This window comes from Bactrocera dorsalis, chromosome 3 (assembly GCF_023373825.1).
Source record: "Bactrocera dorsalis isolate Fly_Bdor chromosome 3, ASM2337382v1, whole genome shotgun sequence".
In the NCBI taxonomy this organism is placed as follows: Eukaryota; Metazoa; Arthropoda; class Insecta; order Diptera; family Tephritidae; genus Bactrocera; species Bactrocera dorsalis.
In genome coordinates, this window is record NC_064305.1 from 83,165,834 (window position 1) to 83,180,683 (window position 14,850).

General features: G+C 33.6%; 1 protein-coding gene across 18 annotated transcripts in view; it reads right to left on the reverse strand.

Moving 5' to 3' along the window:
* Positions 1 to 14,850, reverse strand: part of LOC105226272 (arginine kinase) — a 53,460-nt gene that overhangs the window by 23,577 nt on the left and 15,033 nt on the right. For 12 of the 18 annotated variants that reach the window (XM_049452945.1, XM_049452944.1, XM_049452943.1 and 9 more), the window contains 6 exons: positions 9,316 to 9,372; positions 5,279 to 5,439; positions 4,847 to 5,158; positions 4,488 to 4,634; positions 4,191 to 4,285; positions 729 to 1,089 (listed from right to left, as the gene is read on the reverse strand). In XM_049452945.1, coding sequence (XP_049308902.1) covers positions 729 to 1,089; positions 4,191 to 4,285; positions 4,488 to 4,634; positions 4,847 to 5,158; positions 5,279 to 5,439; positions 9,316 to 9,372 — 1,133 coding nt within the window. Of the gene's footprint in view, positions 1 to 728; positions 1,090 to 4,190; positions 4,286 to 4,487; positions 4,635 to 4,846; positions 5,159 to 5,278; positions 5,440 to 9,315; positions 9,373 to 9,717; positions 9,885 to 14,850 lie in introns of those variants that run through there. The other 6 variants (XM_049452938.1, XM_049452948.1, XM_049452940.1 and 3 more) reach the window with 5 other exon arrangements.

Here is a 14,850-nt window from a genome sequence, read left to right on the forward strand (position 1 = left end):
TGAGTTCAAAAAAAGCAAAAATTTTTTCTTGCAACTTTTTTTTTTTTTCAAAATTCAAAAATAATTTGTTTTTCGTTTTTAATGGTAAATAAATCAGCACAAAACTCGAAACTAAATTAGAATGAGCTTAAGTAAACAGATAAAGTTATGGACTGTAGTGTTTTAAGCCGCTGACAGAGTAGTTAAAAAATATAAAAATATTGAATAAAATCAAAAATTTTTTCTGTGTATATTTTCAAAAACATGTATTTTTTAAAAAATTAACAAAAAACATCGGAAATTCGAAAGACGCATCAAGGCCGACAATGGCTTACTTTTGAGAGTTGGAAAATAGTCACTAATTCTTGGCTACTCATCGTTCTCTAATTTCCTCTACCAAAAAAGCATTTTTGAAAAAAAAAACATTCCGCCAATCCAACAATATTTTTTTACAATTTCAATAAATAAAAAGTAGAGTGAAGCATCCAACAAGAAGCGCACACTTAACTATAAGCGAAAATCTACCAAAGCGACAGCAAGCACAAACTAATTTAGCCTTCACTATTTTTTTTTTTTGTATTTACAGCGTCTAAAAGCGCTTGCAACTCTGAATAGCTTTAAGCATTAGTAAACAGTGTGCATTTTGAATAAAAATTCGAAAGTAGTTGACATTCGATGTGTACGTGATAAAGCAAATGTAGTTATGTCATTACAACAGGATGGGTGCTTAGCGAAAATGTGCAACTCACCTCCGCTTCTGTGGCTTCTACCTCTGGATTGGCCTGAGCATCGGCTTCGACGTCACCCTTAATATCAGCATCAGCATCAACATCAGCCGGCGCTTCTGCCTCAGCATCTGTGTCCACAGCAGCTTCGCCTGCAACCTCTGCTGCCTTCGTGTCTTCGGTTTCGTCTTCAGCCTCTGCTGCGTCATGCCCATTGACGTCGCTTGTTTCTGTCGCACCATTTGTCAGTGCTGGCTCTTCTTCGCCATCCTCCTCATCATTTGCTGCTTCTCCGTCATCTTCTGCTGGCGTTTGCGGTGCTGAGTCATCACCATTGCCATTGGTTATAGCTGCGGCTTGCGGCTCTTCGTCCGTTGCGCTTACGCTTTATGATTAAATGTTGTTTTTGTGGTGTGACGCAAAATGTTTGAGTTTGAATTTGTGTCAACGGTGTTATGTATGTGTTTTTTTTTTTTTGAGAAAACGGTTATTTGTTATACAAAAATTGGTCAAAAAGCTCTACACAAAAAAACATAATATTTATAAAAAAATATATATTTATGTAATTTTTAATTCAACTTTAGCTGAAAAGCACTCTGGCACCTCAAAAATAGTTTATTGTGTGTCAATATGTTTACTGAAAGCTCTCTATTAGCTATGGCATTCAATTTTTATATATGTAGTAAATTGTGTTTTAGTTATTTAAAAAAAATCTGGCATGCAAGAAAATTTTAATATTTGGAACTCATTTAGTGTTTTTTTTTTAATTTCAATTGTTTAACAAAAAATTATGTACTATAGAAGATTACTATTTAAACAAAAGGGTCATAAAAAAATTTTTTTAATATAACACGCATATTTTTCTTTGTTCTCACAAAATTGCATCGATTTACCTCCAGTAGTTTATGAGAAAATCATTTTACAATTTTATCATGCTCTAAATTTTAACCTTCAATAACTTTAACAAAAAAATTAACTCTGACGAAATATTTATATCACGGGGTATGCGTCTGGTCCACTTCCTAATGAACTGCTCATTTTCAAATTCGGTAATTTTTTGAAAATTTAGTGTACCACTTGACGTGGTTTGACCCAAATATTAAAATTTTTTTTTTATAAAAAAATCTCTAAGTCAAACACAACTCGAATATAAAGTCATATAACACAAAATTTAAGCAATTACTCAAATTTTCTCTAATTTGAGGCCTTGTTTTCTAGTTTCCAGTTGCCAATGACGCGACTTTAGCAAATAAGATTTTGCAGCTCGTCGTATTAGGAGAGGAAGCAATATATCGTCACCTAATATACTAACTAACGTAACATCACTTTTCACAAGTTTATAGGTGAAACGATATAATAAAACCACTCATATTCAAGAAAAATTGAGTTTTGGTTATAAAACGGTAATATGTATATTGGTTACATATTGGGTATATCTGACAGCGTCAAAGTTTTATGCCACTTATATGTAACATGATGTAGCGAATCATAGGCATTTAATGATAGGTTGTTGGTTAATGTTGAAAAAAAGCCCAGATCGATACGATTTAACGATTTAATCGACCAGTTCTTGACCCTAGAGAGTTTCGGAGAGCAAAGTTGCTAAAGTACATTATTATTACTGTAACAAAAGGCTACATAATATTTAACTAAACATTAATGTGTCCTCAAAGAAATTCACATAAATGTGCTTGAGTAACTAGCTTCCAATCTAACTGATCCTAACCTTAAGGTTAAAATTACCTCTTTCAACTTCGCAAATGCTGGATAATCTTTGGGGACTATATCACGCTTTCTTCCAAATAGTTTTTACCACTTCCAATCGTCAGAGTTAATAAGATATGATAGCTTAGGTAAAATTGCGCTAAGAAGACCTGGTAACCGCTGCAGTACAGACAGTTGGCCAGCTCAACGGGTCAGTAGTAGTTAGCAGTAAGCCAAAAAAACCGATTGTGAGTGCTAGTGCGACTCTTCTTTAAATTCTTTAAAATTGCAGTTAGTTTTGGTGGCTTTATGCAATTGATGAGGATGCTAAGCACTAATGTCGAGCTGAACTTTAGTGAGATTAAGGATTGTAATCACTTATGTATAATATTTAAAAATATCTATTTTTTGTTTCGATATAACTATATTGTTTGTGAATATGCATATCTGAGAATATTCTCTGAAAATTTAAAGACAATCCTGCAAATAAATTCCAAGGTAAGAGTGTATTTGTAAAAAAAAATTAAACTAAGTGTAATCGATATATTTATCAGAGACTGATTGAAGGAGTAAGATTTTTGATGCAATTTTCGATTTTCAAGCCACTCTGAGGTAACAATTTTTTCGCAAAAAAAAATAATTATTTTTTTGGCAGGCCAATAGTTTTTTTTTTAATAAAAATCTTGATTAGTCTCCCGACCATTACATATATTGATCTGTTTTTATAATATTTTTTCCGTTTTTGGATTTTTAATAGGTTGGGTTAGATTAGACTGGTAGGCCAATGAGCCACGCATAGACCAGTTTTTGCGATACCAGATGGAGTTCTGATACCAGATGCATGAGAAGAAGTTATTTTTTAGAATGTCTGGGCTTGATGCGAATTTTAACAGACTATGTGTCCTCACTTTCGTTACTTCTGCCAGTATATCATACCGTGTGAACCTCAGAAGCTTACAACGTATTCTTGCCAACGCGGTACAAGTGCACCAGAGATGTTCCACTTTTTCCTTGGTGCCTTGCTCTAGAAATTTTCTGCAGTCTTCTCGATCTGCTAGACACATTATGCGAGCATATGTCGCCATAATCAGTAAGTAATTCAATCATATTCCTACAGTCTCTTCTATCGAGTGCCAATAGGAATTTGAAATAACTTTAAGCAGAAAACTTTCCGTCACCAGCAGATACTTTTTTTCGGAGATGCCCCAGGTGATCGGCTACCAGATCAAGTAAATACAAAATTTCTCACAATGAATCACCCATTACTAAAGTGTATTAAATTATGTAATTGAAAATTATTTACATATATTTTTTCTCAAATAAAATGCTTCTTAGAAAAAACTACAAAATATGACTCCAACCAAATATAATTTCTTGAAGCCAAAACTGCTTCTCTCTCATAGTAGACCAATCTATATTGATCTGGGTTAAAATATTCAAATTTTTTTTAGTAAAAACTAGACCTAATAATTAAGAAAATAAAAATAAATAAGTTTTAGTTTCGCGTCAATTTAAAAGAAATTTTGGGATAAACGCCGAATGCGTTCCTAAAATAAAGAATAATCATAAGGTTTATATTTTTTTATTTCATTATTAAAATATGTGCTCTGAATAGCACAAGATTCAAAATTATTCTTAAAATTATATCTACTATCGAATATCTCCAATTTTGTGCGCCAAATTCCAAAAATTAACATTTTCTGCCAAAGAGCAACGCAATATACTACTACAAATTCGATACTACAACTACCAACTCACTACACAAACAACACAGATACTCACCCATCATTCAAGTCCACCTCGGATGTATTTTCAATACTGTCGTCAGTGGTGCGACCATGAAAACCATTCGTATCTGGTATTTTAATATCTAATTTCTGTTAGAAAAAGAACGAACAAAAACCGGATGGGTGGCCGGATAGGATAGGGAGCGGGGGTAAACGAAAGAAACAGAACGCAAATGCGTACATGCATAAATACATAAATACACACATCGTAATTATTGACAAATCTAGAAAACTTGTTTAAAGAGAAATCTCATAACGCAATCAACTGGCAGCTGACAATCAAAGAACTCACCTTGCCACCATCGCCGATATCTTCGCTCAGCGCCTCCCAGTCGGTGGCGACATCTGGTGAGACACGTGGCGCCTCCGGCACATAAACCAAGAAGGCACGCTCGATTTCGTGCGGCTTGTGGCGATAGTAAGTAGGCGATTTCATTTTCTAAAAATAACAAAAACATAAATGTTGAAAATGAAGAAGAAGCGTGAGTTTTTAGAATATACTCGATTTCATTTGAATATGATTGCAATTTTATTTTCAATTACAACACGACACTTTGACGCATGGCACGCAATTGCAGTAAAATTACCGATATGATATTATGCAAAACAATAACAAAAACAAGAATCATGTTTTAAACGTTTTACACTTACATAATCCAAGGCCTCCTCATCGCAGCCGGCCTCCGTGAGCAGCGTATAGCAGCGCATGTTATTCTTGTGACTTGCCGCCCAATGTAAAGGTGTTTTGCCCGTTATATCCGTTTCGGCAGCGCCATCCGGCCAAATGCCAATCAAATACTCGAGTATCTTGGTATGCCCCAAACCCGCCGCTTTGTGTATAAGATTCAGACCGTTCGCATCGCGACAGGTTATGAGTGCCGGTGGCACCGGTGACTCCATTTTCGCCTGCAACGTCTCCAAATTATTGTCGATGACGGCTTGATGTACGTCCTTGATCGAATTCTAAAAATATTTGCAGTGCGAAATATGATTTCAGTGCAAAAATACAACATTTGCTTGCTTATTAGCTTTACTTTTGGCAAATTTTAGGTTTCACTGCAATTATTGGCCAATCTTACTTACCATCACATATGGCACTGCTGCCAAGAAACGTTTGACACGCGGATTTGTGCTCGCCTGCTGGCAAAGTCGACTGCCCTGCCCGGCCCAAAGGATGCGTGTCAGCTTGCCAATATCCTTTTCGTGCATCCATATTCTTATGGTTGATAGTTTGACTGAGAAATCTGCGAATTAAAAAAAGACAGCTGCTTTTAAGGTGTGTAAGAATTCAATTAACCCTGCACTTTGGTAATAGAACTTTGGCACACAATTTTTTTTTGTTGTTTCGTAACTAAAGTACTTTTCTCATTAAAGTTTCAGTGCTACGCTGCTCTGATTTGTAACCGTATCCGCTTAGCGTGTTGACATGCTATTTAAGTAGTATATTTTCGTAAGGCGAGTGCTGTGCTGCTCATAGTCTTTTAACTGTTTAAAATGCTGTTAAATTGTTGTCGAGTGTATTCTTCATTTATATGTATGTATGTAAAGAAGACATTTGTGGTTTTGTTGCTAGGTGTGCTGTAGCGTGAAGGAATGTGCAGTCAGCTAAGATTTTGGAATATGCTTAATTTTTTCTATTTTAAATTACCTTTCTTTACAGTAAGTTATAAAAATGCATAAATTTTAAAAGTTTCTCCCTAAAATTCTTCACGAAAAATTAAATGTATTAAAAATTTCATTCATTATTCACAAAAAATCAATTTTTTTTTAATTTTATTCGAAACGCTAGACATTTTCTTAAAGACTGATATTTTTTAATTCAAAATTCTGCGGTATAATTTAGAAATACCTCAGCAAAGTTGGTCCTAAGACATCTTTACACATATTTCTTAAAATTTTGGAAGTCCCACCTTAATGTTTTTTTATTATTTTTTGACGAGGTTATATATTTTATTTTTATTTTAAAATTTTTTTATTGTAATTTCTTAAACTTTCTTTATGCAATTAATTTTAGAATCTTGTAAAACGAAGGCTCATGAGTTTATTTTTTAATTCAAATGTACAAAAATAGTCAAAATGTAATGGGATACGACACTAAGTGCTGTAGATAATTGTTAAAGGCAGCTGATTTCTACATGTTGTTGCAACTTTGGAAAATAAACCAATTTTTCGTTTTTACTCTTACTTAAATGTTGCTCATACGCCATGTCGTCAATTTTGATATAGCATCGCTTTGCATATAAAAACCCAATTAATGTTACGTATACGCCATGTTGTCAAATTGTTATAAAATTCGTTTTCAACCAAAAATCTCTACAAAGTTGCGTATACGCCATGACGAACTTATGTGGAAGGGTTATATTTCTAGAAGTCACTTTAGTTACGTATACGTCATGTAGGTTTAGAATAATTTTGCATTATTTAGCTTATGTTTTTTACTGCATCAATACATAAATAAATTTACTCATGTCTCGTTTACTTTAACTCATCTACACTCTCTGAATTAAAGTTCCCAGAAAACGAAACAAAAGAGATGAAATTTTAATTCTTTATTATCCGAAATTAGACCTACCCTCCATACCTACACGGTATTATGACAACTTTTGAAGCTGGTTAACGAAACCAAGCTTATACATTTCATACATAGAGTTTATTTAGTTACTAATTTTAGCAGAAACTTATAAAAAGATTTAGTTTTAGCTGAAAAGCACCTATTACACCTTTCCTTCTATATCACCCAGAAAAATATTTCACTCCTTGAATCAAAATCGTTTACTTTCTTTACAAAACGCATTTCCAACCCTAATGTAAGACACATCACCTCATATGCGCGCTACTCAAGATGATGCCACAAACACGCGCTGCCATTTAAATAATCGCATGCGATATCATACCACTTAACTCAGACCAACAGCTGAACTAATTGAATAATACAATTGGTTTATTAAATATTAATTTCTAACCGATAGCAATTGTCATATTTCACTTAGCATGTGAAAGTAAGCTAAATTAAACCGCAAAACAAGAAACAGTTGTTTAAAAACACACATAAGAGAAAACAACTAAAAGTACACAAGCGTTAAAAATAAAAATGTAAATAAATAATATAAATGTAAATTCATCAATAAAAGAAAAAATAATGAATATAAAAAATGAAAAAGTTGAAGTTTGATGAGAAATACGAAAATACTTTTTCGACTACCCAATATATACACCAAAGGGAAAGGTATGGTAGACAATTATAAATAATCATATTTATTTAGCATTACTTACATAGAATGAGAAAAAATTTAGTTAGATATATAATTATTAATAAAATAATTATTAAAAGTAAAAAGTCTGTAAATTAAAAGCTAATGTGATAATATAAATGTTTTATTTACTCTTCCAATAAAAGTATCTAATTATAATAAGCTTTAATGTTCTCTATGTAAATGTACAAATTAATAATTTATGCACGTATGAGTTTGCCTTCTGTTTTGTACTTGTTGTGCGTTGTGTGGACAATCAATAATGTTGCCGGTTTTTTGTGGAAATCAAGTATATATAATGGAACTCTTCCATTTTTTTTGTAGGTTATAAAAAAGCCAAGGCCTCGAAGTTTTTTTGGAAGCTAGTTTTAACTCTGAGTGAGTGTTAAGAAAATATTGAGTATTGTTCTAAGCAAAAACTACACTGAAGTTTGTTTTGAGCCATGACTAGATAGTGTTTTATCTCTCTAAAATTTTCCCCAGGGTTGTGCGCTCGGTTTGCCACCCGCCACGTAAAAAAACACCACTAATGAAAAAACCTCATCCGAGGCTATTATGTCCTTTAAACTCGCCTAAGCATAAGCGCTGTCTACGCCAATAAAAAAGAATGTATTCAGAGGTATCTTCAAATAGATATCTATTTAATCAATATGAAACTTTTTAGACTTGCATTAAATGAAAAAATAGTCGTAAAATTATTTATAGTTTGTTGCAAATTGCTCACACAAACTCCGAAATTTTGCTTTTACAATACTCTTGGCTCGTTATTATCTTTTAAAGAGTAATTATAATTCGCCAATAAAAAATTAATTGGTTGAAATTTTATGGTCTGAGTGTTTAGCGAGGCTACTCCTGGTTGATATATACGAACGATACTTCTACATCCTCCCGCATCCAGTGCGTTAAGGCGTTACATGGACTTACGGGTTTCAAAAAATCGAATTTTTGTATTATTTTATTAAACCAAGTAATACTTTTGGAGATAAAGTCTTGAGAATTTATGCGCTCGAGGCCAGCTAGGCTAAGTGCGCCGTCTTAAAATGCGTTTTCTCGAAACTGTGGTCGTTGGCAAGATTGTATGTTTGCTACAAAAAAAAAATCTAATAAAATACTACATTTTTAATAGGGGAAAAATTGGTTGAAAAAATGCTGGTTTTTACTCGAGGAAACCCATGTAACCCCTTAAGATTCGTCCTTAATTTTATGTGGTGGTTACTTGAAGATCTTTCTCTGAATTTCTTACTGTTTAGTAAGAGAATGTACTTTAATCCTCATTTCAGTGTCCAATTATGCGTCTTTGCTCTGAAAACAGGCTGTCTCACATACTATTGATTGATATGAAAACTATATATTGAACTTAAAAATGGCTAAAGTAGTTAAGAGAAACATCTTTCCTAATAAAAAATTAAAATTATTAGATTAGTGAAACCCCAAAATTAAACAATTCCCAACTTTAAGTTCTCTCAAGTCTCAAATGCCTTTCAGTCAAATCCTGATATAAAATGAGAGCTGGAAATGCATTAAGAGATATTTTATAGCTTATATAGCATAAAAGACTACAAAATATTATTCGGACAAAGCAGCTTTTTAAATACTTTTCCATAAAATGCCGCTGACAAATCAATCTACCAAAAATAAACGCGATTATATAGCAATAATTATATTCTTTTTGGTTTAAAACAATATACTAAATAATAATGGCATAACCAAAATTAATGGGCATGGATAGCTTTCTCAGCATAAACCAAGATAAATTATGATTACCAATTTAAAAAATAATAAAATTTTATAACAATAATATTAAATTTAATATTAAAAAAATACTAATATTTTTAAATTAAAAATGTTATCTTTAGTAATTTTACATACCATCTATATCACGACGCTTTCGGCCTTGGTTCGACGACTGTCCGTTCATTGGTAGAACTGAAAAAGGAAAATACGCATTTTAAGTACGATTTTCGGCATAAAAATTAGCTGAAAAAAATTTAGATTCAATGTAAACATAATTAATCTTATAATACACCAAATTTCCAGCAAACAAAATCTGACATTTTGGGCTTGACATTAGAGTACTTTAAACTTTCGGTAAGCTACCATAGAAAATGATATAATATAATATAGAAATAATATTTTATAGAGCCATTCCTTATAATTCTTTAATGTATGAACCATACAATGGTTACAAGTTATTCAACAGAATTAGCTCACAAAATCAATAAACACAAAAACGTTTGCACCCAAAAAGTAATCGATAGATTATGCGCGTACTCTTTGTACCGCTAGAACAATGTGAAATTCGGTTTACTATTTATTACTCTTTTTAATTGACCACAAAGCGAGCGCACACACTTTACTGACGTTGACAAATTGTGTAGTTTTTGCAGCGGCGACTTCAAACACGTCTTCTGACTGGCCGTACCGGTCAACAACTGATTTCCAAAGTGCGCGACGGCCACAAGCCAATTGCCGGCCGAAAGGTGTCGAAATTCCACAAAACAGACCCCATCGCCATACCAATGAAACCGGCTGGCAGGCAACCCAAGTGACCAACAAACCGACAGCCTACCAACCGTGTGTGTCTAGTCTAACGGGTAGCCACGGCACCGGAAGCCAAGCGTTGAAAGGCTATTTGTATGAAACGGACAGTTGGCGCGGCCGTTGCGGCAGGTGGAGCGGAAACTTTTGTTGGTCAAAGTTAAATGCGACATTTCTTTTTTATTTCGACATGCTTGAAAAGGAAAGGAAAACAACTAGATTCTTTATTGTTGTGTGTTGTTGTTCTTTACCTGCCGAAAAGCAAACAAAAACAAGGTCAGCTTGTAATGAAAATTAAAAGTAATTGTATAATATTCACCCACGCCAACACTACGAACTTCCAGGGAATTGAATGGAAATTGATTTACTCTTTTACAAGTGCACTCTTACACTGGAAGCCAGCGCTGAGAGCTTCGTGGGTAGCGTAAGTCAACAATTAGTTTTGTTTTCCACGAAGCGCTTACACACAGAGAACAATTAACAGTATTATTAAGCTAATTTCAACACACTTATGGGCATAACAATCACTTCTATTTATTTAGAATTAAAATAATAAGCAATTAGGGCGAAGCAAGTGATAAGGTGAGTAGAGTAGACAGTAGACAATACTTGGAACAAATATTGCAGCGCTTAAGTACGTATACGCAACCTTCGAAGCATAAGACAAGTGTGTGGAAATTTTTCTTTAATGCACTAATTGAAACTCCAACCAGTATTTGGGTGAATCTATTGCTAACATAAACTTAGATTGTCCTAAATAAAACATATGCCGTGTTCTCATAACTCTTACCACACAAATATGCGGCTAATAACCTATAGCTAACCTATATGTACATATATAGATATATACATATTTTTACATGTACATATGTTCCTTAAATATATGCTGCGCTTTATTGGCTTTTAAATATGTCAAGGTGAGCACATTTTCGGTGTTTCCATTAGCATACAGGCCACCACACAACTTGCAACATATACAATTTACGAAAAGTAGGCTACAATTAAACGTATTTGGTATGCTTTGCCAAGAAAAAGAAAATTATAGTAAATTTGAATAGCTTACAAGGGGGTGGGCGGCCAAATCAAAGCCAAGGCTTTGCATATGTAAGCATATCTGCCTATTGCCCTTAAATATTACAAATCACTCACATGCCACATTCCACATGCCGCATGCCTAGTTACTGCCACATATGTACTTATGATGAATATGTGTAAGATGGACAAGGCTTTTCTTGTTTGTAAAAACTATTTTTAGGCGCTCTCCTTAGGCATTTAAGCAGCTCGTTTGTCATGACTTGTGACGCGTTTGCCTACGTGATGCATAGAATTAGAATCCGTTTAAGTATTTTGTTTTTCAGTGCAATTTTAAGATTTTAAAAATAGCATTTGAGTTGTTAAAAATACACTAAATTCGCTAGTTCAGTCAATGCATTGCAGTTTTTTTCTTGCATAGCTTTAAGGAGGGCTGATAGTAATAGAAAGCTTGAACAAATAGTACTGAGGTCAATTCAATAGCTTGGCTTCGTTGGAAAAATTAATTATAGAACAATTCTATCGTTCTTGAAAACAAGCAAAGCAGGTAATTTGGGTTGCACCGAAACTATAATACCTTCATATATAGAAAACATACTTTGCAAGAATTTGGTTCGGTCTGTTTGTATAGCAGCTATGTACCATGGCGACTCGATCCGAACAATAACCTATGCAACCGTTAAAATATCCCCTTAAATGAAAACGTTTTCCATACCAGCGTTTTTTCCAATCGTTCAGTTTGTACAGCGACCGTACCCTATCTCCGATCTAAACCATTTCTTCGGAGATTGCCTTATTGCCTTGGACAATAATCCATATCAAATTTCTTGAAGATATCTGGTTAAATAAAAAAGTTTTCCTCTAAGCATTTGATTACGATAACTCAGTTTGTATGGCAGCTATATGCTATAGTAGTCCGATATTGGCCGTTGCGACAAATTTGCAGTTTCTTGGTGAGAAATGAACGATTGCAAAATTTCAAATCGATATCTATTAAAATGAGGGAATAGCTGTCTAAGCTAGTCACACTGATCTTTTATATAACAAATATGGTCTCTGACATTTCCTTTTGGGTGTTACAAACATCATGGCAAACTTAATATACCCTCAGGGATATAATACAAAATATTTGTACTGGATACCTGTTATAAGGATGGATGGCATTATTACTCGATAAAAAGTCATGACTGCTTGAATATTTCAAAAGCGGCGTTTTAAAGGAAATCTGAAAATAATTTTGTTTCACAAAATAAAAGCTGCATGTTCAGATTATCTTTTTTAAGATTTTTGAACATCGGAAGATAGTGGTCAAACCTGCAGTTAACTCTTATATTAATCTTTCTTACTGCAAGAAAATTAGACGCATTAAAATCCACTGAAAAGAAACTTTAGCTTAAATATCGGCAATGAGACAATTAGATTGGAACTAATAAATATTTTGAAGTCAACGGGAAAATCAGAAATTGCCTTAAAGTATTTTGGCAACAGCACACATGTTTTCCAGGAAAAGAGGTTTTCTGAATGTCATGAAGGTATCTCACAGATGGAACCTTATATTAGATATATTGAAGCTAAAGACGTTTGGACCCGATCTTACTCATTTTCGACAAGATGTACCATCCATATACCGGGGTTTTCAATAGGGATAATATGATTTCTAAGTGTCGTTTCGGCCATTTTTAATAACTCATGCATGATCTGTATTTTCTTGATTTCATTCAGTTATATTTACAATTTCATTATGGAAAGATATACGCAAGAACAACATTTACAAATTTTTAAATTTTATTATCAAAAGAATCATTCTCAAATTGCAACTTTTCCCTTCTGTCATTTTATGGTCTTAATAATCGTCCACCTGTGTCGCTATTCGTCGAAAGCTTCGAGCGTGCATTTTCTTTACACATTTTTCAAGTACCAATAAGACAAAGAACCGATCGAAGAAATTAAGATATTGCTGCCGTTTAGGCAAGTGTTGCTGAAGACCACAATTTGTCGATTCCAACTAGTTCTCAAGAATTGGGACTGTCTCAAACCACAACCTGGCGGAACTTGAGAAAGGATCTGGTCTTACATCCGCACAAAATTGTTCTCACCCAACAACTGAAGCCATTGTGACACCGTAAACTTCGTGAATTTGGTGATTTTTCTTCGGAACAACATGAAAATGATAACGATTTTTTTTTTTAAATCAAATCATCTGAGTGGCGCGGTAAATAAACAAAACTCTCGATTCTGGTGCGAAGAAAATCCGCAAATTAATCATGAACAATCATTTAATTTACATAAATTCATATTTTAGTGTGGTTTTTGGTCTAGTAAAATCAGCGGTCCGTACTTCTTTCAAAATGAAGCTGGTGGTAGATTAATAATAACCAAGTTTTTATGGCCGCAATTGGAAGAAGTTGATATTGACAACAACTGGTTCCAACAAGACGGAGCTACGTGCCACACAGCACGTGTAACCACCGAATTATTGCGAGAAAAGTTTGGATATTCGCTTATTTCAAGAAATTTTCAAATTGAATGGCCTCTAAGAAGTTGTGATTTAAACCCATTGGAGTATCGCTTCTGAGGTTATTTGAAGGAATTGGTCTTTAGGAATAAAAAAGATTCTTTTCAAGCTTAAGAAGTTAATATTGAAGGTGGTATTCATGAGGTATGACTTCTTTTAGTGAAAAAAGTACTCGAAAGTTGGGTTCATCATCAATTCATATTTATGTATTATGTGTAAAGTAGCCATGATTGTATTTCGATTTCGTCAATTTTTCCTCTGCAAATTTGGTAAATAAAGTTTTATAAATTTGTTAGATAGAGAGCCTCCCACCATCGTTTGATGCCCTGTACCAAATTTACATTTTATTCCTACATTTCTGGGTTAGTTATAACTTGTAAATTTTTCGGGTACGAGCATTTTATAGGCGCGCTAAAATAACAGAGAATATCCTTTAGGTGAACAAAACTCTTATACTCCGTATCAACATGCTGCGAGGGCATAAAATATGTGGTGGAAATTAATTGGTGAGGTCACAGCAAAGGTTTTTTTTTTTGTTTTCCAAAATAACAAAGCCAAAACAGTGGCTATAAATCAAAAAGATTCATAACACCATGAAATCTGAAAAATATTTGCTGGTCCTTAATAGATATTAACTCTAAAAAAAAATTCAAAAATTTCAAACCGTTAAATCAAGCACCATGTAAAAACTTCTACTAGCAATTAACTGTAATTTATGGATCTTGCTGTCCTTAATTGCTTTATTAAGTTGTCAGAGTTGCATTGTTGTTCTCGCCTATCTATCTTCATATGAAAATACGGAAGTCGTACCTCATATTCATATTCATTTATATATATCACTCCATCTATATATAAATATATGTATACCAATATATATATATATATCTACATGTATATATAAATATATAAATATATTTGAAAGTCTAGGTATTTTTGCACTTTCATACTTGTATATCCCCGCATGGCTTTCCGTTCATCGCACTGTTAGTTGGTCGTCTGAATTCCTTTACCACGAACATGCAAATAATGAAAACGAACAGGAAATGAAACGGAAATCGCACACTAAACATTTCCGCTGTGCCATTTAAGATGGCAACAAAAACCAGGGTATAGAGAAGAATATGTGAAATATATCGCGAAACTTAACGCGGCAAATTGCCACTTGTTGCCTCAAATAACGAAGGTATGTGCTGTGATACTCGTGCTTTATGTGCTTGTACAGTAATTAAGAGTCATGTAAGCTTACATATAGTAGTATATGTAAATTTTATGTATAAGGTGAACAGTTCAGATACAACAATCCCGGAAATAACGGGATT